Below are 21,716 nucleotides of genomic sequence, written 5' to 3'. Positions count from 1 at the left end.
TGCCTTACATTTGGGCTCTTGCAGCACTCAGTCTGGCATTAGAAGATGGACTCACCCTTCTAAATGTTGCTCTCCCGGTTGTTGGTCTCAAAACCTCCCTTACGTGTGGCTGTCACTTTTCCCATAGCTATCACTTTTCCTTCATCTCAAGGTCAAATGTTTTAGGATTATGAAACGGTCATTTGGTATACAGGAAATAAACATGCTAATTACTCCAACAAATGCATACAAAGATCTCAGTCGTGCAACGTTGAACATCTCCCCTATCATCAATGTGTCACTCTCTCCTAGAACTTGGGAACGCCTCAGCTAATGACTCTGCTTCTTGAGGATTAGTCCATTCCTCTAACAGCTCGTGTGCCATATCAACGGTTTCATCATCAATGCCCGCCTCTAGCACGGTCCCATCGCAGAACGCCAAGCGAGTTAACACAACGAGATGTTTCTGTTTGCTGCCAGGAACACAAGCCAGCTTCTCCTGCATATTGATTAAGGGGCCATGTTGCCGCATGACCCCGAAGATCAGCCGCATGAGGCCATTCACCAATGCAACACGCAGGTCTGACTCTGGTGGGGCAGAGTAAAGTGCATCCAGCTCATCATGCATCGACCGGAATAAACGGGCAAGTGCATTCGGGTGCAATGCGAGGATGGTACTAGCATGCTTTTGGGATGGGGCCATAGGGTTGAATGCAAGCGACTCCAGCAGCAGCAGGACCTCGAGGCGCATCGCGCAAATATCGTATGCGGTGTATGGCTCCACGCCTTCATCTGGTATCGCAGGCTCGCTGAGCATATGCGTGAGGCGGTCCACAATCCACTTTTGCACGTCTAATTGGTCCTGGTCAGAAGTCCTGATCGGACCGAAGGAGTCTGCACGAATACTCGTTGACAGGAGGTTCATCAAAAGCACAATATCCCCCAGTGGGTGTGAGGGGTGCAACATCACGAGAATGAAAGAGATCCGGATGTTTTGCCAGAATGTTTCCATTGCACTTTTGATGTGCAATACTCCACAGGCAATTTGGTAAAGTAGACGCATGGCCCCAGTCGAGTCGACTAGGGGCTGCAGATCTGACTGTGGTGTCTGTCGAGTCATCCGTTTATCTCGTGATGCTGGGGCATACTTGAAGCGAGGAACTGCATTCACTTCCACGGTGTCTTGTAAGACTCCAACTAGAGGTGTGATCAGTTCGGAGAGTGGGACGTCATCCGACATCAAAGTATATTTTGTGATAGCTTCGAATCGGGGAATCGGCTCGTAGAACTTCTCGTTGATGGCGCGCTGCCACAGCGAAGCGATCGTTTGTGTATATTCTAAGACGTATCTGCTCGGGTTGGCACGAGCCATGACCTCCATAACGATGCTAGACATAGGTCGATCTGGTTCCGAGGGAAACGCGAGATTGGCCATGGCTTCCAGATCTGTTTCTTGGTTGGGATGTATACGGTGGCTCAAAAGTCGCATCATAAATCGCTGATTGCGACCCGCCTCTGCAGATTTACGCTTCATCTCCTCGACTTCGGCCGGAGTATCAGTCGCATCCGTCATAATAAGCTCCACACCAGCGGGATTCAGCTGTAGTGGCGCAGGACCATCCTGGCTTGACTGTCGTTTGCGCTTTCCTGAAACTGTCGGCGTGGCTCGCTTGGAGCGCGCCGCAGACTTGCTGGGCGATATCATGGCTATTTCATCATCGTCAAATCCATCGCGGAAGGGAAGCACCCGGGACTTGCGAGGAGTCACTGGGGCTTGCGTCTCGCGAGGCTTGGATTTGTAGTTCCGAAGCTGGTAGGCTTCATCCACAAGGTCTTGTTGAAGAAATACATTCTCTGTCGCCAGTACCTTGCCTTCGGACACGGCTGCCTCGATCTCTTGCTTGTGTTTCGTCATTTCGTCCGCCATAGATTTTCTTAGAGCCGCTAATTGCCGGTCATATTCTTGTGTCATCGTTGTCTGCTTCCTTCGAATGATCGAGATTTCCCCGGCTTTCGTTTCCACTTGCATCCTCGCGTCGGCTAGCTCTTGTAACAATTTTTCTCTTTCTTGTTCCATCTATACAAGGTTGTTAGAATTTATGCAAAGAAGCTCTCAACTAACTAACCTGCGCCAGGCGTGCATTGCTCTCAGCGGTGATGTTCCCTTGCCCATAGTGCTCGTCCACATCCATGGGATCGCCCAGCTGCTCATTGACTGCAAAGCTAGGATCTGTGGCGAGCACTTGTTGACCATGCGGAATGACATGCCGGTTATCAACATTATCGTACACCTCGGCCTCCAATTCCCCCACCTCTAGTGTATTGTAGTCGTTCGTCAATCCGGTGTGTAGGCGGGGCGGCGGTCTCAGGGATCCAGCATTGTTGTTTAATGGCACTGCTTGAGCGCCGAGCACGGAGTTGCTATTTATGGGATTTGAGCGGTACTGTGAGGCTGACGCCTGGGTTGCTTGGAACGCATTTCGTTCCAGCTCATACAACGTCCCTGGTGGCAGGGAGTCAAACTCATCGGAGCCGTAGTCGTCGTCGTCGTCTTCCATGCCCCCGCCATGAATGGACTACCAGAGGGAGTTGACAGGTTCTAAGTTTCACAGATGGATCTTGATCATTCTCGATTTTGAGTGGTTCCGAGGTTGAAGAAAAGAGAGAGAGAGAGAGAGAGAGAGCACGGCAATTCAAGGCACCTGGACAACAACCCTGCACATCAAAACTTCAATTTCTAATCACAAACATAATATTTGAAATTCAAATGAAAATCAATTTAATAAAACTGAGTAATATATCAAGGACAAATGAAAGGAAAAAAAAAAAAAAAGTAAAAAAGTAAACACGGGGCTGAAGAAGCTGACCGCTTTCGGCGCGGCACTTCACATGAGCTCATCAACCTCTAATCCCCGATGATCTTCTCTCTCTGCACACTCCACTTCTGCCCAGATTCTCTTTCTGGCCCCCTTTTCCTCCATCATGTCGAAATCTCGCCGTAATGTTAGGTTTCAACACCGGTCAAATGATGAGCGACGCCTCAGTGTGTCCTCCGACGTCAGCGATGTACCCTCAGAGCCCAATAGCCCCAGCAAAAATGGCAATGGGTCCAAACCATCTACAATAGCTGAAGAGGTCAGTTTTCAGTGGAGTATGGCCTCAGAATCTAGGTCTGACACGATTTTACAATTCTAGAAACCTCCCCAGTCCGAATATGAGAAGAAGAAGCAGACCTTCATTACCCGGACGATATGGACTTTTGTGATGATTGCCGGTTTCTTCGTTGCCTTGTTCTCCGGCCACATTTATATTATTGCCCTAATTACTGGCATCCAAATCATCTCGTTTAAGGAAGTCATCGCTATCGCCAGTATCCCCAATAAGGAGAAGAACTTGCGGTTCACTAAATCGTTGAATTGGTACTTCCTGGCGACTACTATGTATTTCCTCTATGGGGAGAGCGTCATCTACTACTTTAAGCACATCCTGCTTGTTGACAAAGTGCTGCTTCCGTTGGCGAACCACCACCGCTTCCTCAGCTTCACACTTTACGTGATGGGTAAGTGTCTCGACTGCTCCCCTTTTACTTTGCTAATCCCGGTTGATAGGATTCGTGTTCTTCGTCGGATCTCTGCAGAAGGGACACTACCGATTCCAGTTCACTCAGTTTGCTTGGACCCATATGGCTTTGTATTTGATTGTTGTCCAAGCTCATTTTGTTATGAACAACATTTTCGAGGGCATGATCTGGTTCTTCCTCCCCGCTGCGTTGGTCATCACCAATGACATCTTCGCCTATGTCTGCGGTATTAGCTTTGGAAAGACACAACTTATTCAGCTCTCCCCGAAGAAGACTGTCGAGGGATTCCTTGGTGCATGGATCTGCACCGTTGGCTTCGGCTATTTCATGACCAACTTGTTGATACGCTACAAGTACTTCATCTGTCCTGTCAATGACCTGGGCTCGAATGTTTTGACTGGTCTAGAATGTGATCCAAACCCAGTCTTCACATCGCAACCTTACTCTCTTGAGATCTTTGGTGTGGACAAGACCTTCTGGGTAGAACCCATTCAGTTCCACATCTTGGCCTTCGCCACTTTCGCTTCGCTGATCGCTCCGTTCGGTGGATTCTTTGCTTCCGGCCTGAAACGCACCTTCAAGATCAAGGACTTTGGCGAGTCCATTCCTGGCCACGGAGGTATCACTGACCGCATGGACTGCCAGTTCATCATGGGATTCTTCTCTTTCATGTACTACCACAGCTTCATTGCTGTCTACAAGGCCAGCGTGGGTGATATCATCGAGATCGCCATCAATGGTCTTACAGTTGACGAGCAGCTCGAGGTCGTTCGTGGCTTGGGCAAGTACTTGTACAACCAGGGCGCCGTCTCAGAATCGGTATGTTTCCTTGAACCAATTGCCGTCATATTACTAACCTTCTCCTAGATTCTGGATTGTCTTCTCACTGAGCTCAAGCGTCGATGAACTTAAAATTGTCCGGCATTCAGACTGAAAAACACCAAATTTATGACACTCATCTTTCACTTTCATTTCCACCATTCGAGGACGACCTTTCAACCCCGCGCTTCACCCTTTGCAACTCTCCTCCGATTGCTTCTTGCTTCATTCGAGACTTGATTTGGGTTCCTCGAATATGCATGCAAGCCTTAATGTGTGCATACATGATATGTACATACATGCACCCCGCTCGCCTTACCCGCCTTTCAACAGGGCATCAACACCCAACAAAATGACCCGTGGCAAGGGCTCTAATGAACCGGTATGAAGGCCATCTTCTACGCCGAAGGCACGGGGTCAACTTTTCTTTCTCTTCATTTACGGCTGTTTCCCTGTACCTTTGTTCCCTACTTTTTTCTCTTCTCTTCCCTTTCTGATTGATGCCGGGCCCTGGACTGAGCCTAAATTTGATGACTTCTTGCTCGGTCGATCCTGACCTGGAGCTCTACTATACTCCCGTTGCGTGAAACAGACACATCCCTCTACAGAAGTGGTAGAAGAAGGGGGATGGTGGGAGGCATGTCTGTGTTTTGCTCTGGTGGTCTGATCTCTAGCTTCGCTGTTTTTAGACCGCGCGAAGGGACCAGGCTGTAGATTTGTACATAGCTTTCAATTCAAAATTTGAAGCTGATTTATGGTTTTTTTTCCTTCCACATACTGTTCTGTATGTAAGAATGGGTCCGTAGTTACAGCAATCACGGTGTCCTACAATGAGAAACTAGTTATCGATAGTTTATTTTTTGCATTGTATCTATCGATATCTCGTCACTGGTCGTAGATGCCTGGGGTATCAGAAAATCATGGGAAATATAGAGCAAGATGGGTAATTCTAGAATGGAAGTCGTGTCCGAGACAACTCAATTCCGAAAACCGCGGAGCAAGAAACCGCGTGTTTCTCTCATCTGCCCAGAAATGTGTGGGCAAAGGCCTCTTATTGCAGCCTAGCAAGAATATTGGCGTATCCCAACAAGAATCAGGACGAAGGGCCGATAATGAATCGGCATGACCGGAGCATTCTTCGGCTGAAAGCAAGATGGGACATAGTATATAAGGGGGTGTCCATGCCAACCCAATATCGAAACCCGCTATCGTATTATCGGTTCGCCGAAACAAGTAGAGCCTTCTCTTGGCTGCGCGTCGCCGCATGAGACATGCCAGACGGTGATTGAAACACGGGTACTAGGGTCGCAAATAGCAAGAACGATCGCTTACCCGTCGACTTCATATTCTTCCATTTCGACCTTGAAATACGCCGCGACCTGACGCCTCTCCTCATCCGCACATGCGGGATCGAGCATGAATCGCACTGCAGCGTCGCGGCCTCGCTCGCCTGTCCTATGGCGGTCCCCGTTCGCTGCAATTGGTGTCAAGGGATGAGCAGGTCGTGGAGCACCTTGGTCATTAGTGCCACTGCCATTGGATTGTTTACGTGGGTGACCGATCCATGGATGGTAGCGTGGAATGTTGTGCTCGCTGGCTTCTTGGTTGAGCGGGATCCGGACTGTTAGGAACCGGTCTGCTGGGAATTCCGAGCCGACGGTGGTTTGTGAGCGATGATGGGTGTAAAGTTCTAAGAGGTCAAAGAGGGTTTCTAGATGGCTGTTAATATGTGGTATTCTCTAGGTGAATACACATGCAACAATACTTACCCATTATTTCTGCTCGGCTGGTGCTCCACTGCGCATAGTCTACCCCGGACTCCACTTGTTCGACGCGCTGGTCCAAGAGTCGTCCTGCAAGCTCAAGGCAGCTAAATGCCATCGTTGATGAGCTTTGTTTGATGGGTGCAAATGTACGGTAAAGATCGGATGAAATTCGGTAGGCAAGATTGGAGACTTCGGAGCCTTTTAGTAGTCCATAATGCCGACCCAGCTTCATGAGGGTCTTTTGGGGATGCCGAGTTCGAAAGTCAAAGCCAGAGGCCTCTAACATGAGTCGTTCGAGACCGATGATGCCACGCGCACTGGATTCAAACATCTGGTGACAAAAGTTAATCCTCTGTCTTGTCTCATCTGGCATCATGACTTACTGGATCATCAGCAGATAGGTGCTCTGATGGCGATAATTTCAAGTTGTACGCTGCGCAGACGATGTCTCGCGATTTTTTGAGCGTATCTTCGATCTTGCATGCTGTGAATAGAGCCGCAGCTGCAGCATCCTGTATATCGGGTTAAGCTGGTCCCCTTGAGGGCGATTTCCGAGAGAACTCACATTGAAATTATACTCATTGTCTGGGTGCACCAATCGAAACCGGTGATAATATCCCACTGCCGTGTCAAAAGTGCGAATGGGACTGGGTTCCCAATTAGAAGTGCCGATATATTTTGCCTGGGTTAAACTTACAGGTTGAGGGCTCTCCGCACGCTGTCGATCCATGCTACGCCCTGAAGACGTAATGAAGTTTCGCGAAGAGGGTTGACACCCATTGCCTCGATGCAGTTTTCGACTGTCTGTTCGAATATGTATGGGTTGGCCACCTGTATAAAAGATGGGTGGATGGCCGGGGCTGACAGGCCGGGTTCCATCGTTGAGCTCCCACGGGGGGACTCGTTTCTCATATTGCGCGCCATGGCGGTTTGTTATATTTCCGTGGAATATGGCAATATCAAGCAATGTCTTTGGAAGCTGGAAGATGAAGACGCAGTGACTGGATTGATATATCGATCACGTGTCAGTCCAAGAGCTATCAATCACGTGAGTCGGAAATATATTCATCCATTCAAGTATATAAGTGTGCCTTTGATCTTATCTCATTTCCTTAGGTATTCGTAATTGAACAGTGTCGCTAGCTAGATACTGCTTGAAAATGAAGAGGACACGACAAAAGAAATAGTGAGTCTTGTTATAAGGCCCTAGTCTTCCCCATACTTCCTGATCAACTTATGCATAATCGACATAGCACCAGAGCGATATCCTCCACCAAAAATAGCGTGATGGTTCAGATGATGATATCTTTTGATATATAATTAGTAAAATCGATCAACAGTAAAGGAAGGAGAAAAAAAAACTTACAATTCATACAATTCCACCCGATCAGCATACTCCGCCACAGGCTCAGTCTTCGGCACAATACGATGATATTGATCAAAGAACCGAGCCCCAAACCCACCAAACATATGCATAATCCCAAGCTCAAACTCACTATGTCCATAGCAAGCTGCTGGATCATACACCACATCCCCAGGCGTGTCATCACGGCCCGAGCCAACAATCCTACCCCAACCAGCATTCCCACTCCATAAATCCCCATGAATAACAACGGGTACAATCCCTTCTCCCTCACCACTGGAATTATACCCTAAATGGCTATCCCCAAGCAGCCGAGGCACAACCTTATGTGCCGTTTTCTCAACCGCCTCGCGCAGGTCAGCATCGGGTCCATTGCGCTCTTCAGATGTCGCCAGGATCGTAAGCAGTCGTTCGTTCGCATAGAACTCAGCCCAGCTATCACAGAATCTGTTTGGCTGCTTGGTATCACCACAGAAGGTCGGCACGGGGAATCCAAATCTGCGGCGGCCGGTGTTCGGGTCTGGAGGTGCTGGTGTGGTATGCAGCTTTCCGAGGCGGTGCGCGAGTGTGGTTTCCTCACCCGTGCTGCGGCTCATCCTTCCGCCAAGATCAAGGAACTCAGTTGCGAGGAAATGTGTTTTGGCTTTTGTCCCCGGCTCGTCGAGTGGTCCCCTAGCTAGGGCTTGCGGACAGAAACCTGGTACTGAGGCTGCAATTGCGTTGAGGGACTCGTATTCGCCTTGGAACATTTCTTCTGCAGCTTTGCCATTTGAGGAGGTTTTTACGAAGTAGCGTCGCTCCTCTATACCATTTTTGCCAGGAACCTGGGCGTGGATGGTGCCTGTGCTTGTGAAACCTGAGCCTAGGCCGGATGTGGAGAGACCGACTTTTGATTCGGATGGGAGTGAGAGGGCTTTAAGTATGGGTTCTGGTACTGGAGACATTATTATTTTCCGTTAGGGAGAGTCGACTAGTCTTAAATATATTTAAGAATGTAAGATGCAGAGATGTGAATAGACCAGGTTGCAAGGGCTATGACGTTTTTCTCCACATAAGAGCTCTTACCCACCAACGTACAATGCAGTAGACATATGCTCTGGACTATTTCGCCTGGTAAAAAGTAGGAAAGAAACACTTCTATAGATGTATCAAGTGTAAAAATATTTGAAGAGTTGAAGTGCTATATGGAATGCTCCTTTCTGCTAGTACAGCTTGAATACATATTACTCACAAATTGTACATCCTATCTTTCATTACGATATAAAAACTTGTGTAAGTGAAAAGAAAAAAAAAATCCATATTTTCCTACAGTACTCCAGTCCAGAACGTCCAATGACTCTCTCTAATCATGATAAAGGTATCGACTATGCGGGAGATAGTTTGTTCAACAAATGCAGCGCCGTCTTCGTCCGCTCCCTCGTGTCTAGCTCCGTGTCATCCTCGAGGCTAGCCAACCGTTCTGCAAACCCAAGAGAACGAAGTCTCACTGCCCGTTCCCGACAACCTTCATGATCACTCTGATCTTCTTCGTAGATGAGGTTGATCACAACCCAGACACAGTTCGATCGAATGTCTTTGTGAGAATGGTTGAAGTAATTTCCCAGAGACCGCAACAAGTCACGGTGGAATGCGACGATGCGCCGGTGGCGTGGGTGCCCAGCCGCCAAGTGGACGATGAGAGCGGCGGCTGCGTTGATGATCTCATTGGGGACTTGGAGGGACTGACTGCTGGAATCCCGGCGGTGAGGCAATTGGATGGTACGTGGTCGCAATGTATCTGCAATGGTATCGAGAAGATCATTTTGACCTAACTCTCTGAAAAGATATTCAATCATCTCAGGTGCACCCCGACCACAGATCATGTTGCGCAATAAGTCAAATGTCTGCTCCTGGACGGCAATATCGTCCTGTCGAGACTCTGTGGTTTGAGCCAGGGTCCCATGCAGAACGAGTTTTCGTCTACGCCTTGCGTCAGGAAGGAACATGTCCAAACTCATTTTGGAGGGAGGCATGGTATCAGTCATCTTGAGGTCCTCGTCCCACTCCGCTGCATCATCCATGGGGTTTAGAATATCGACCTGCTCGCCAGCTGAGTTAGATCGACCCATGGCAAACCCAGAACCTTGATCTGTCTCCTCTTCAATCGCCCGTCGAGCCACTGCGCGGACCGGATCCTGGGAGATGATCTCCATAATCCATTCGGAGCCCAATGTCTCGATAATGTTGATTCTGATGTCATTTGCAGTGTCATAAACCATGTGCTTGAGAGCCCAGAGCGATTCGATTTGTAATTTGGTGTTGGATGAATGAGCGTGTTCGCAAATTATGGGGATGATGTTGTGGGAAATAATTGCCTGAGAAAATGTTAACACCAAAGCTTATGGTCAGATATAGACGTCGACAAACTTCTTTCATGGGACTGAAGTCCAAGGCCAGGTTACAGATCGCAGCCGTTGCTGCAATTTGCACCTCGAGGTCAGAATGGCGAAGAAGGTCAAACAAAGGCTTAGCCACGCCGGCATCAATAAGACTAGTTCTTAGCACGCTCACAGATCTGGTCAGCATCCGAGCTGTACCACAAGCAGCCAGAATTGTGGGAATCGGGTTTCCATCCTCTGCAGTATTTCTGGGCATCGTAGAACCAGCCAATGCATCACTAGGCCTTGGCTTGAGGGCGTCAATTATGTAAGGGACTACGCCATGTTCACAAATCGCCTTGCGGTACTCATCCTTGAATGGGACGAGTGCTGCTAAGGCCTTGAGAATATTCTCTCTGTAACGCATTACATGGCAAAGCGTCGGAGAATAACCGGAAGGCCCTAGGCGGCACTCTTGTGAAAGAGACTCGTAGTCTCGGGCTGGGGCATCCTCTGCGTGCCACATCGGCCGGGATGTTTCCGTGATTGGGTTGTAAGTCTCCTTAAGAAGCTGTGAAAGTCGCTTAAGCGCATTGCCTTCTACTGCGTGTCTCTGCAGCTCCTGGTCGTCCATGACCAGGTTGGCTAATACGGCAGGCGCCTCTTCTTTCAAGCGTAGGGTCGATGAGAGCAGTCCATCATGAATAGCACCTTCTTCATCTGGTAGACGGACATTCTTATCTAGCATACGAATCAGGATGGGGATGAGCAAATAACTGAACATTGGGACGCGATGTTTCTTCGCCAGTCCCAACCGGAAGAGCGCCGTGACCAGACGAGCGGACATCAACCGCGTCATGCCATTCTCTGAGCGAAGAATGCAGAGCAGCCATGGAATAATCGCATTCTCGTCGTCTTCTGGGACAGGGGTCTCAGCCAGTGAAAAAGGTGTGGGATAAGAATGGCTGTGTCGGCGCTGTGAGCCTCCATGTCCCAGAGGTGGGAAATTGGCTGAACTGGAGGAAGATTTTGTGTGTGCTGGAGGAACTGGCGGCAGTAGCTGTTCCATGGGGTTGGCGCCAAGATGACGGGGTACTGCGGAGCCCGACAGATATGTGGATCCCCACGGTCCTTTCTTGATGTCTGACGGGGCGAACCCAGGGATTTGCTTTGGAAAAACCGTTACAATGCCAGGTGATGACAGGAAATGCTCCGCCCTCCATTTTGACTGTTCAATAATGACAGCAACTGCGCGCAGAATGGGTGCTAGTTGGGCGGATTCGGGGGCCGGAAGTGGCAGATCGTCCAATGCGCCTGGTTCTTGAAGGCGATCCTCGGCGCCAGGCAAAACAAATCCCTTGGCCACAACGAATGAGGCAATCTTGAGCGCCAAAGCGTCCAACACCCCGGATTCTGCTAGTGCCGTCTTGTGGGTTTCCTCCGTGCATAGCTTGCCGATCAGGGCGGCTGCCAGCTCGATCGTAGCCTGGGTTCGTAGGTTCTTGTACTCCTGCGATATTATGTGTCTAAGCGATGTGATATTTGCAGAAGCAAAAAAAAGATCCGCAAGCTGTGTGTCCCGAGGCCATTGTTCCTGGCTTTGCAACGGTATCCGGTCTGCGATCGTGTTCAGGAGCCGTAAAATGGGAAGACAGAATGAATCTGGGCAATCTGGGGACGAAAAGATTGAAAGTAAGATTTTGGGGATATTGCTGGCGAATAGTGGGGTGAGAAATGTTGGACCACCTGCTCAGTACAGTCAATGTCTGTCTTGGCATATTTAGACATGGATCTGGGTTTCACGTACCTTGTGCCAAGCTCCCAACAATTAAAGTTGCTTGAAGGCACACTTCATAATCTTCTGGGGATTTTGGCATAGACCGGCTTTGATGCCGTATGGATTCATTAAACTCGGCCGTTCCCGGCCATCTCGAAGTCAGCACCTGTGCCAAAGCTGGTATGATTCCCTCGACAATGTAGACCTCCTTGCGCTGGTCATGGCCAATCAGTTCATTCTTTAGAGTGCGCAAAGCTGTAATCTGCGAGGAAGCCGATTCGGCGCTCTGTAGCTGTAGCAGAATCGGCGGTGCGGCAGCTCGCGTCATCGTCTGGCGATCAGCCCCTCCCAGCGGGAGGTTCTTAGACGTTTTCACTTTGTTGAATTGGGATTAGTAGAGATATTAGAATAATATTGAGGAAATTATCTCCGTCAATGAGAGGATTGTGTAGACCGGGATGTACAACATGGAATAGATATATGATGGCAAACCGGAACTGTAGAGCCGGGCCTAGAGGTACTCCGCACCTCGGTTCTGCCGAAGCACACCGGATAGAAAAGTGGGTCCGGATTAATGAAAGAGCGACAGCCTTACTTATGTACTTCAGGACTCCTGCCCAGGTGGAGGGTCTCCATATTGTTTGATCTGAGCCATGGTTACAGAAATAGTATGGACTTTTACTCTAGAACTTGAACATGCCACATGCTTCTATACTAAGATCTACGGTCATAGAAAATGGGCAATTTTGAGTGTCACGGGGACATCTGGAGTCTAACGCCACACACAGCTTCCAAGATTGTTTGCCATGAAAAGAGGGGACCACAGTGCCCAGGTGTATTGAATATTAGTCAATCGTTGCTGAAGCACGGAGTACATGTGACCTATACATATAGTATTAAGGCCTTCATCATATAAGGTCTCATCTGTATGCTAGAACTGTACAGAGTACGGAGTAGCAAATGTATATTCCAAATATGGGTCTAGGAGATCAAATACTATTAGGGTAACTATTAGCCATTGCATATATGTACAACATATTCCATAGAACTCCAAACAATATTGAACTCTTGGCACTTTAACCTAATTCAGCTAGGGTACGGTAGTTACCCCCGCTTCCCGTGGGATCTAATGGAAGTGCCGGGAGTAAGTTGGAGTGTACGGAGTAGGAGTACGGAGTAGGAGTACGGAGTACAGAAATATTATACAGAATCTAGAAAAATCTTGGAAGGCCCGGGGAATAAAGAATATGTATTAGGTAATGTAGTGGGATCTCCAGGGCGAGTAGGGTTCTCCAGATACTGCACATGTGATCTCTCTATAGATTCATTATTCTCGGCTAGTCACATTACATGTATATTATAATTATTCCCCCTTGAAGGAAATACTATGTAGAGTGATATATAACATTTATGACCCGAACAGACATGTACATTAAAGATATCACTCTTCAAGTTCAACTACTCCATACATAGTAATTAACTTAATCATAAATTATAAATTACAGAAATCAAGGAATAAAAAACCTACCATACTGTAACGGTACAGTCACCGGAAGCAACCAGCCATAAGATGAATGTAATTACCTCACCCCCAACGAACAAGATTTTCAACCTACGGTTTTGCCCCTTTCTATCCTGTCAAAGGTGGGATTATTATTCCCAGACCTCCCCCACTCTTGTCTTTCCTTTTATAACCCTTGCATTCCTTTTGATTTCCTAAGACCTTCAAGCCTCTGAAGGATGAGGCCGGCCGTGCACCCACGCCATCCACAGCGCGCCCTAACTGTGCGCCCACGTGGTCTCACCTTGCACTGTGAATGCTCAGATTCCTAGCATTCCTTAATAACCTAATACCAAAAACATGTTGGCGTCTTCACCCTCGCCTTCAACGGCTGCGTTGCGCTCCCCGCTACCTTCAACTTCGGGGTCGCATTCCCACTATGAGCCTACTGGCGCTCCACAATTCAATAGTCCTCGATCCTCGCGTCTGGCCATTGACGAACTTCGTTCAGCCTTGAATCGACATACTGTCGATCCCTCTCCTGAAACTTCAGGGGATCTGCAACGCAGGCGCCTATCTACATCCGACACCCTAAAGACCCCGGTGAACACTTCGGCCTTGGCTTCAATACCCCAATCAAGCACTTCTTCCGCCACTGCAACTACCCCCGCGACCGCCACATCTACAAATCCACCCCCAACTTCCTCCCCCGCCCCCTCGATGCCCGCCCCTACCCCGGGTTCCAACAAGCGCAACAGCCAACGCGACCATCACTCGGATGCGACGCCGGCGGACTATGATGGCGAAGATTTGGAGAGATCGCAGTCCAAGCGCCTGCGACCTTCCAAACCAGATGTCAAGATGTTGCCCACGCAATATGAACTGGCTGACCCCCGTGACATGGTCGTGTTGATCTCCAGCATGCTCATGGAGCTGATCCGATTCAACGACAAAATTCCACTACACCAGGGTCGTCTAACTCGCTTTCACTCGCGCTCTCCACCCCGAATCTCCGTTCAAGATTACCTTCAGCGATTGACGACCCACGCTACTCTCTCACCCCCTATCCTCCTCAGCATGGTCTACTATATCGATCGACTCTGCGCGCTGTACCCCGCCTTCACCGTTTCCAGCCTGACCATCCATCGATTCCTGATCACCAGCGCCACAGTCGCTAGCAAGGGACTCAGCGACAGCTTCTGGACCAACAAGACATATGCTCGAGTGGGTGGAATCGGAATGACGGAATTAGCCATGCTCGAACTAGATTTCTTGTTCCGAGTCGAATGGCGCATTGTTCCACAGCCGGAAGTGCTGGTGGACTATTATCAGAGCCTTGTCGATCGATGCGACGGGTTTGAAATTGAAGGCATCTGTCAAAATGGCAGTGCTAAAGCCGGAGTAACCGGAATTGCTCCAGCAGCCGGTCCTGTTTCAGCATAAGGGACCGATACGCCCTAATTACGGCGCTGATGCGAAATGCACAAATTACGTTCTGCCCTGGGCCACTCGGGCCGGTCTCGAGTCAGCTATGGATGAGTGGATTCTTCCTGTCACCCGTCGAGTCACGGTGTGATTTAATACATACCACTTGCATTAGGGGGGTTGGTTCAGATCTCGATGCACTGCTTTTGATCTATTGAGGAGCACGGGTATCAGGCATGGCGCTTTAGAACAGGGATCTATCTCAGCATATACCAAAAAGGTCGATGGGCGATACCTTGTTCCCACTTTCCAGCGATTTTTTTTTTCACAGGGCGGCGTTTGATGTCTCAGGGGGGGTGATATGATTAAATCACCTATCTTAACTGTTTTAGAATACAAAACTCAAATATCCACTCATAATCTAACTTGTAGATCTTCCGTGTTTCATATGTATGTTGTAGGCCTCATGTATCTTTTGCACCTGTACGGAGTATAGAGCTAGGTGCAGACTACCCACCACTTCCGCTACCTTGCTTTCCTAAGGTATATCAATGCATCAAATGGTATAGAAAAGACCACCGAAATGAAATCATAAGGCTTATGGCCGACTATTCTTGTGTTCACTAAGGGAGACCTTGAAGAATCCGACAGATTAAACCCAAAATGGTCTAGTGATATATAAAGTTTGCACTGTTTGCTCTCAACTTTGTATAGCTTTCTTTTCTTCAACCTTAGAAGTCTTCGAATACTTCGTTGAATTGTTGAAGTTGGCGCAATTGAGATTTAACTATAATTTCAAGGCATTGTAACTTACTTTAGACTATGCCCATTGCTACATGGTCAACCTATCTCGACACATTTACTCAACTTTTTCAACCCGCGCCTGACTGCGTCATTTGAGATAGCTAGAATGGATGTCGAAAAGACAATCAGAGGCCTAAATCCCCTTGTTGGACAAGTGGTCCCTATTCGAACAGTCCAAGAGACAAGGCCTACAGAAGAGTTCGGTATGACCTACATCTCACTCTTGCGACTACATAATTAACCACCAATATAGGCGATGCCTTCGTCGCAGAAGTCAATGTCAAGTCTGCATCTAAAGTGATCAAGTAAGCTATAGGCTCGCATGCTTCTTTTGAGCGCCAAAATTAATTCCTCAAGGGCTCTCGACGCGGCTTTCCCCAAAGATCCTTCCCTTCCGCTATCCCACCTCCGCCGCTTCGCCAAAAGAGAACTACTCCCATCCCCACTCAGGGCAGCGATCGAAAGCCAGAGCGCTCCTCCAGCGGCTCCGGCACAAACTATCTTCGTCCTTATATCACCACCGTTGCCTGATCTCACCACACTCAAGGCTCTACTTGCTCCATTTGCGCCAGACACGGCACCGGCCACAAACGATCCTCCGACTACAAATGAAAAGCCGGAAGTTTCACAATCCGATCTCCCGGCTCCTACTATTCAACTTCACCCTGTCACAATTCCTCTTTGCCCTCCCTTCAACGCAACTCAAGCCGAAACATGGACCAAGACCCTTTGGCCAGTCGTATTCAATCCAGCTGCGCCCCGCTCAACTGTCGCGCCGCCACCTCAAACCCTCAAACGCACACAGGAATCCATTGAACCGCGGGCAGGGTACTACCTATCCCTAGCGCGCAAAGTAGCAGAGGAAGCAGAAAAATCTGGGCTAGGCCGCGGTGTAGGCGCAGTGATAGTCGACCCTGCCATTGAAGAAGAAATAACCGAGGCAGCCTATGAGGCCGGATACGACACTACAGCAGAATGGGATGAAGCAGTCCTCGCAGTTGCCGGCGATGCGCGGTACTCCCGCTCCGAGGCGGGTGCGCCATCCCAGGCCCAGCTGCACGCAGGAGTAGCCCCGAACCCAGCGAGCAAGACATACACCGCGGATGTCGAGGGAGGGCCTGAGTTGCACGCGCTGATGCGTGCTGTTGAGTTGATTGCTCGCTGGCGCCGAGAACACGATCGTCTTGATGACCCTGCATCAACGACTACCACCGGTTCATCGAAACCAGAACTAGAACAGTCAGAGCTGAGCGCCTTGGAATCATACTTCTTATACCGCCACCGTCCCGATACATCCAACATCTCCAACTCATCTCAACCTCCGTCCTCTCCATTGAAAAGGAAACACCAAGACCCTAACCCTGAATCCGAATTAACTACCGACCCCTCTACAGACCCTTCCCAATCTCTCGACCGTCCGCCTCTCCCAGCTCCTCCCCCGTCTACCGTACTTACGGATTCTTCTACGGGTATAACGCCCGCAGCCCCGCGCATTCGCACTCGCTCGCAGGGTGGCTACCTCTGCACAGACTTGGACGTCTACCTTTCCCATGAGCCGTGTCTGTGCTGCTCTATGGGCATGCTTCTCTCCCGGTTCCGGTCTGTCATCTTCCCCAGACGTGGGAGGTTGGCGAGTGGTGGCCTGTCTTCTGAGCCGGCTGTTGGTCCTGTGGCCAATGAGGCTGACCGGGCTGTAGAATCCTCTACGGTCGATGGACAAGACGAGAGGGGTTACTATGGGCTGCATTGGAGGAAGGAATTGAATTGGAGAGCTCTTGGCTTTGAGTTTGTGGAGGATGGGGATGAAGTGAAGAGCGCTGGAATGCCTGTCTTCCATGCTTAATTGCATATATTACTGTAATAACCTATGTTGTAGATGCTACATAAAATCAGACTACGTGTTACATTGAACTCTTTGAGATAAACTTCCTTTGAAATTTTTTTTTTGGGTAAAAACAGGCTTTTTGACATACCACACCTGGTATTCTGCCACAATTCAGATATCCCGACCTGTAGCTTCCACATTCCTCCACTGTGGCACCATTAACCTCCCCCACCTCCTCCGACAGCAAGAAACAACCCCAGCCCTCTTCAACACCCGCCTTCTATGCAAACAAAGCAATCAAGATCAAGATAAGGAAATTCGTGACTTCGTCACAGGATCTCCTGTATCCTCGCCAGATGTTCAATGACATGGCAAAGTACATGAAAAAAAAAAGAATTTGGTAACGAACAGATCATGGAGACCCATTCTTTTCGGCCTAGTCGTTTGCGACAGGGCCAAGATGGAGTTCAAGGATGTATCCATGAGAAAACGGAGAGGGGTATAAACCGAGGTCGGCATCCCATAAGATACAGCCCAGATGTAGACGAAATAAACAATTGGCTCAAAGACAATGGGCTGTGGAGTAGACAATGACTTGGGTTCGTTACATTGAAAGAAAAGAGCAAGGAAGAAGGGTCAAAACGGAGTCCAGGTAAATGCTTTTGTGAAGCAAAAGTGAGATATGGTGAATGTGCCCTGAAGGAGAGGTAGGTAAGCAGGGACCGCCGTGCCCTAGGTTGCGCTCCTCTCCCCAGTGGCTTCATTGTAAACGGTATTTCATGTGCAGAGGCGAGCTGTAAACACAAAAATAGGACGAGCTCGCCAAGATTGATGGATGTTATGTATGACCTGTCGATACAGGCGGCATATAATCCTCTGAAGTGAGGATCAAAATGCATGACTTTGTCGAAGACACAAAACTCGATGTGTCGCAGGATGTGATGATTATGATGCTTTTTCAACGCGTCGTTGAACAACGGACGCCCAGCCTAATGGCGAAGCTTTTGGGTGAGAAAGCTCAATCCATTCGCTGGTAGAACAATAGATAGGCAACTTTGTTGTCGCGAGAACCATAGCGGCCTAGGGGGGTTCGGACCCCGGAGGGAGCGGCGGGTGGTGGAGTGACTCCGTTCACAGATTTTTTGCTTGCATGTCCGTTGGCACCATTGCCATTGACCTGGCTCCAGCCCTTGTCGCTGTCAGCCAGATCCATGTCATCCTGATCGATATGGTCGAAAATATTGCCGTTCGGGATCTTGCCGTGCTTGTGCTGCTCAAGAGCGGCAGCGAGAACCTTAGGGTCCTCCTCGCCACCAGCTTCTGCCACTTCCTCACTGCGAACGCGACGGATTGCGGTGTCATCCATGCGGATCCATTCCAAGCCTTCCTGTCGCCGAACATCGACCGTGTAGTGGCCGCCGCTGGCATTCTTACCGTGATGGTAAATCACACCCATAAGGCGATATTTGGGTGGCCCTCCATGGGCTGCCATGGCGTTACGCCGATGAGCTGGGAAAACCTCCCGTGGAAGCTCCAAGTCTAGTGGGTATCCAACCTTCTTCCAGATCTTCTGAGTAGCGCCTGTAACGCTGTCATACTGGAAGCGCTTGAGATGAAGAATGAGGACAGGAGGTAAGGTCTCAATGAATATTTGCTTGGTTGCGGTGATGTTTGGTCCGCGCGATGAGTTGAAATCACCCTGAATGCTTTCTGGCTTTGTCATTCCCTTGAGCGCATCGAGAATATTGTGAACGTCATGCGATCCAATGTCGAGTTGCAGAGGTTGATAAGGTTCCAGCGTAACAGAAGTCTTATTGCCAGGAACCTTGAATTCTGACCGAAGCTTGCCCCCAAAGATTCTGGTGACCGGAGACTCGGCAGCAAGGGAGCCAGACAACTGGGTGATCGCTGCTTTTTGCTTGTGGCCAACTTCCAACCAGCCATCGACTGAAGAGTCGCCTCCTTCCTTCGCTGCGGTATGCGCTTCAGCACGAGCGCACTCCTCATGCATCTCCTCGAGGAGGAAGCCTAAAAATTCTTGGGCGTCCTGCTGATGTCCGCGCCGCATGTCCCTAAACCGCGGCAGCTGTCGAACCATCTCATAAACAAATTCAGGGACGAAAGAGTCGCCATATTGCTCAAGCTCGTTTGGCTTCAATCTGAGACGAAGTTGTTCTTCGGAAGTGGCCGCGTCAATAACACGGAATTCTTTCATAAACATGATCATCGCATCGATCAAAGGAAGATCACTGTGGAAGGTGTGCGCAGCACGTCGGCCAAGATGATCAAGGAATTGGTAGAACGGGGTACAAGAAACAAGAATTTGCAACACAGAGTTCATGTAGCACATGTTTCCGGTGTTGACCAGTCCTCGAGGTTCAAGGAAGGCGATCTTATCGCTGTATTGAGTAACATCTTCTCCGAGCTTGCTCAGGACATCTGCGAGAGATTTGTTCTTCTGAGTTGCCAATCCGTGCGGCTCAGCCAAAGCGGCGGCGGCGGCAGCGGTTGCTGCGCGCGCGGACTCCTTTGAGCGGACTAAGTCGGCCCAAGACTTGGGTGCAGCTGGCATAGGCGAGCTTGTCTTGGTTTCAGTGGAAGGTACTTTTTCCGATTCTACCACTGGGGCAGGTGTAGCAGGTGCAGTCGATTTAGGAGTTCCAGATGCGACGCTGCCATCTTTGGCTTGGCGACGTGGGGTAGATGGCACATTGGGTACCACTGGAACAACCGGAGCGGGCTTTGAGCTTTTCGAGGGTGCTTGTGATTTCGCAACTGACGAAGGAGTGGTAGGCTGGGTGGATTCTGTATCCGACTGTTGGAATGCGGTTGTGGTTGGGGTTTGAGGTTCCGAAGGTTCTTGGGTAGATGAACAGGATGGCTGAGCCTCTTCGTTTTCATCTCCTTCGAATACCATGTGCGTGTCTTTAGTGGGAAGCTCAACTGATGATTGCATGACACGGCCCTTGCGACGTCTGCGCGGGATTCTAGCAGGGAAAGGCTGCTCTGGAACTGAGAGCCAAGGGATCTAGACTAAGAGTTAGGATATATTCAAGTTTAATTCGCGATGAGAGTGAACACTTACAGGTGGGGCGAAAGTGGGCTTCGGCGGCAGGCTTGGCTGTGGCTCCCATCGTGGTGGCGGAGAAGCGATGGGATATCCTTGGACCGAGTGTGGTAGAACACCAGGGTATTCTTGCATTTCCGGCTGAATGGGCTGAATCGATGGATGCATGACAGATGGAGACATTATCGGCTGTAGTGGAGTCGGAGTTCGTTGATGCATGGGCATCGAATGAGGGATATGCGTGGGCGCCATGACAGGTTGCGAGTGAGGATAAGAAGATACAATCATCGGTCCATAGGGCGCCTGGTATGGACGTGGAGGAGCCTGGATATGTCCATATGGTGGATACCAGTAAGGGTATTGCTGCGATGAGTATGGTTGATGAGGCATGTGGCCATTCATGTGAGGAGGATATCCCATGTACTGTGGTGATCGCATGTGGGGAGGCGCAGCGTTGTAAGAGAAATCTTGCTGGCGCCTGGAAGGAGGCATGGGCAGCTGCCCATGTGGCATAGAAGGGAGGTGGTGGTTCATATTGAGTTGGCTAGAAAAAGAAGTTGTCTTGACGTTCGGTCACGCGTTGCCTCAAATGAGTGCCATGCGCGATAGCAGTCAAGAAGAAGAAAAAATCTGGAACTGCTGGCGCATTTAGGCAGCCATCGTGGCCTCAGTGAGAGGTGTTGGATATGTTGGAGAGTGGGAACGGAGGATGAACTGAGTCAAAAGAGCTGTTGGGTGCTGGGATTGGTTGAAGGAGACTGGCAAACCAGATCGGAGTGAGGAAACAAGAGAAAGAAGCAAATCGCTGTACAAGTAACTCCCTAGGCGAAGAGAGTCGACAAGTGGGGGATGAGAAGCGAGTGAGCAGAAGAAAAGAAAAAAAAGAAATAAGAGACGAGGATTAGGAGGCCTCGATTCACCGTCAAACGAATGAAGCTGAAGGGGACCGAGACCGAATTGGGTGTCGGGACTTGCCCGTTCACGTGACATTACGATTTGTAACCGGAGAGGGGCGAAATTGCACCTTCACGACATCAACTGGCACCCTGAGGGCCGTCCCTCGATCCTCACCACTATTCTTACATGGCCTTTAAGGCCATTCATTCTCTTCTTCCTGTTTGGCTTGTTCAGCATCTGGTGGATCACCCGATCTACTGCGCGCTAGCTGATTGACGTCTTATCAGTTGTTGACTTTATCCAGTCCCCATAGAACCCCTCATCTTTTGTTTAGCCAACTGGCTCGTTTCGTCTCTCTGCCTTGTTTGGTTTATCGGGGTTTCCCTGTTTAAGGACCAGTACTGCAGAGATATGTCATCCAATGCAGGACAGAACCCGCCCCCTTCTAAAGCGGTTAACATTCCGAATACAGCCTCGTCTACTCCATTTCACTCAGCAGCTCCAGCGGACAACGGCTCTCAAAGGCGCATAGGAGGCCCTGGAAGTTCTCGGCCAG

General features: G+C 49.5%; 7 protein-coding genes across 7 annotated transcripts; 3 read left to right on the top strand and 4 right to left on the bottom strand.

The window, feature by feature from the left end:
* Positions 1-277: 277 nt before the first annotated feature.
* PGRI_079330 (uncharacterized protein) lies at positions 278-2,537 on the bottom strand (the record flags this gene model as incomplete). The annotated part of the gene is made up of 2 exons (XM_040795647.1): positions 278-2,056; positions 2,106-2,537. 2 exons carry the CDS (start codon positions 2,535-2,537, stop codon positions 278-280), a joined length of 2,211 nt encoding a protein of 736 aa, XP_040651212.1.
* A 424-nt stretch (positions 2,538-2,961) lies between these two features.
* Positions 2,962-4,465, top strand: cds1 (phosphatidate cytidylyltransferase; the record flags this gene model as incomplete). The annotated part of the gene is made up of 4 exons (XM_040795646.1): positions 2,962-3,114; positions 3,175-3,538; positions 3,588-4,378; positions 4,427-4,465. 4 exons carry the CDS (start codon positions 2,962-2,964, stop codon positions 4,463-4,465), a joined length of 1,347 nt encoding a protein of 448 aa, XP_040651211.1.
* A 1,241-nt stretch (positions 4,466-5,706) lies between these two features.
* On the bottom strand, positions 5,707-8,451 carry PGRI_079310 (putative fructosamine-3-kinase; the record flags this gene model as incomplete). Its single annotated transcript, XM_040795645.1, has 7 exons — positions 5,707-6,089; positions 6,148-6,475; positions 6,528-6,656; positions 6,710-6,791; positions 6,842-6,948; positions 7,010-7,145; positions 7,511-8,451. The coding sequence occupies 7 exons, from the start codon at positions 8,449-8,451 to the stop codon at positions 5,707-5,709; spliced, it is 2,106 nt and encodes a 701-aa protein (XP_040651210.1).
* A 420-nt stretch (positions 8,452-8,871) lies between these two features.
* PGRI_079300 (armadillo repeat protein) lies at positions 8,872-11,969 on the bottom strand (the record flags this gene model as incomplete). Its single annotated transcript, XM_040795644.1, has 3 exons — positions 8,872-9,861; positions 9,914-11,610; positions 11,672-11,969. The coding sequence occupies 3 exons, from the start codon at positions 11,967-11,969 to the stop codon at positions 8,872-8,874; spliced, it is 2,985 nt and encodes a 994-aa protein (XP_040651209.1).
* Positions 11,970-13,502: 1,533 nt separating this feature from the next.
* Positions 13,503-14,585, top strand: phoB (regulatory cyclin phoB; the record flags this gene model as incomplete). Its single annotated transcript, XM_040795643.1, has 1 exon — positions 13,503-14,585. The coding sequence occupies one exon, from the start codon at positions 13,503-13,505 to the stop codon at positions 14,583-14,585; it is 1,083 nt and encodes a 360-aa protein (XP_040651208.1).
* Positions 14,586-15,477: 892 nt separating this feature from the next.
* PGRI_079280 (putative tRNA-specific adenosine-34 deaminase subunit Tad3) lies at positions 15,478-17,214 on the top strand (the record flags this gene model as incomplete). Its single annotated transcript, XM_040795642.1, has 3 exons — positions 15,478-15,574; positions 15,625-15,676; positions 15,729-17,214. The coding sequence occupies 3 exons, from the start codon at positions 15,478-15,480 to the stop codon at positions 17,212-17,214; spliced, it is 1,635 nt and encodes a 544-aa protein (XP_040651207.1).
* Positions 17,215-18,214: 1,000 nt separating this feature from the next.
* PGRI_079270 (mRNA-binding ubiquitin-specific protease UBP3) lies at positions 18,215-20,797 on the bottom strand (the record flags this gene model as incomplete). The annotated part of the gene is made up of 2 exons (XM_040795641.1): positions 18,215-20,224; positions 20,282-20,797. 2 exons carry the CDS (start codon positions 20,795-20,797, stop codon positions 18,215-18,217), a joined length of 2,526 nt encoding a protein of 841 aa, XP_040651206.1.
* Positions 20,798-21,716: the final 919 nt, after the last annotated feature.

The sequence above is a fragment of the Penicillium griseofulvum genome (assembly GCF_001561935.1).
Source record: "Penicillium griseofulvum strain PG3 chromosome Unknown contig_76, whole genome shotgun sequence".
NCBI classification, from domain to species: domain Eukaryota; kingdom Fungi; phylum Ascomycota; class Eurotiomycetes; order Eurotiales; family Aspergillaceae; genus Penicillium; species Penicillium griseofulvum.
This window is presented reverse-complemented; position numbering and strand designations above follow the sequence as displayed.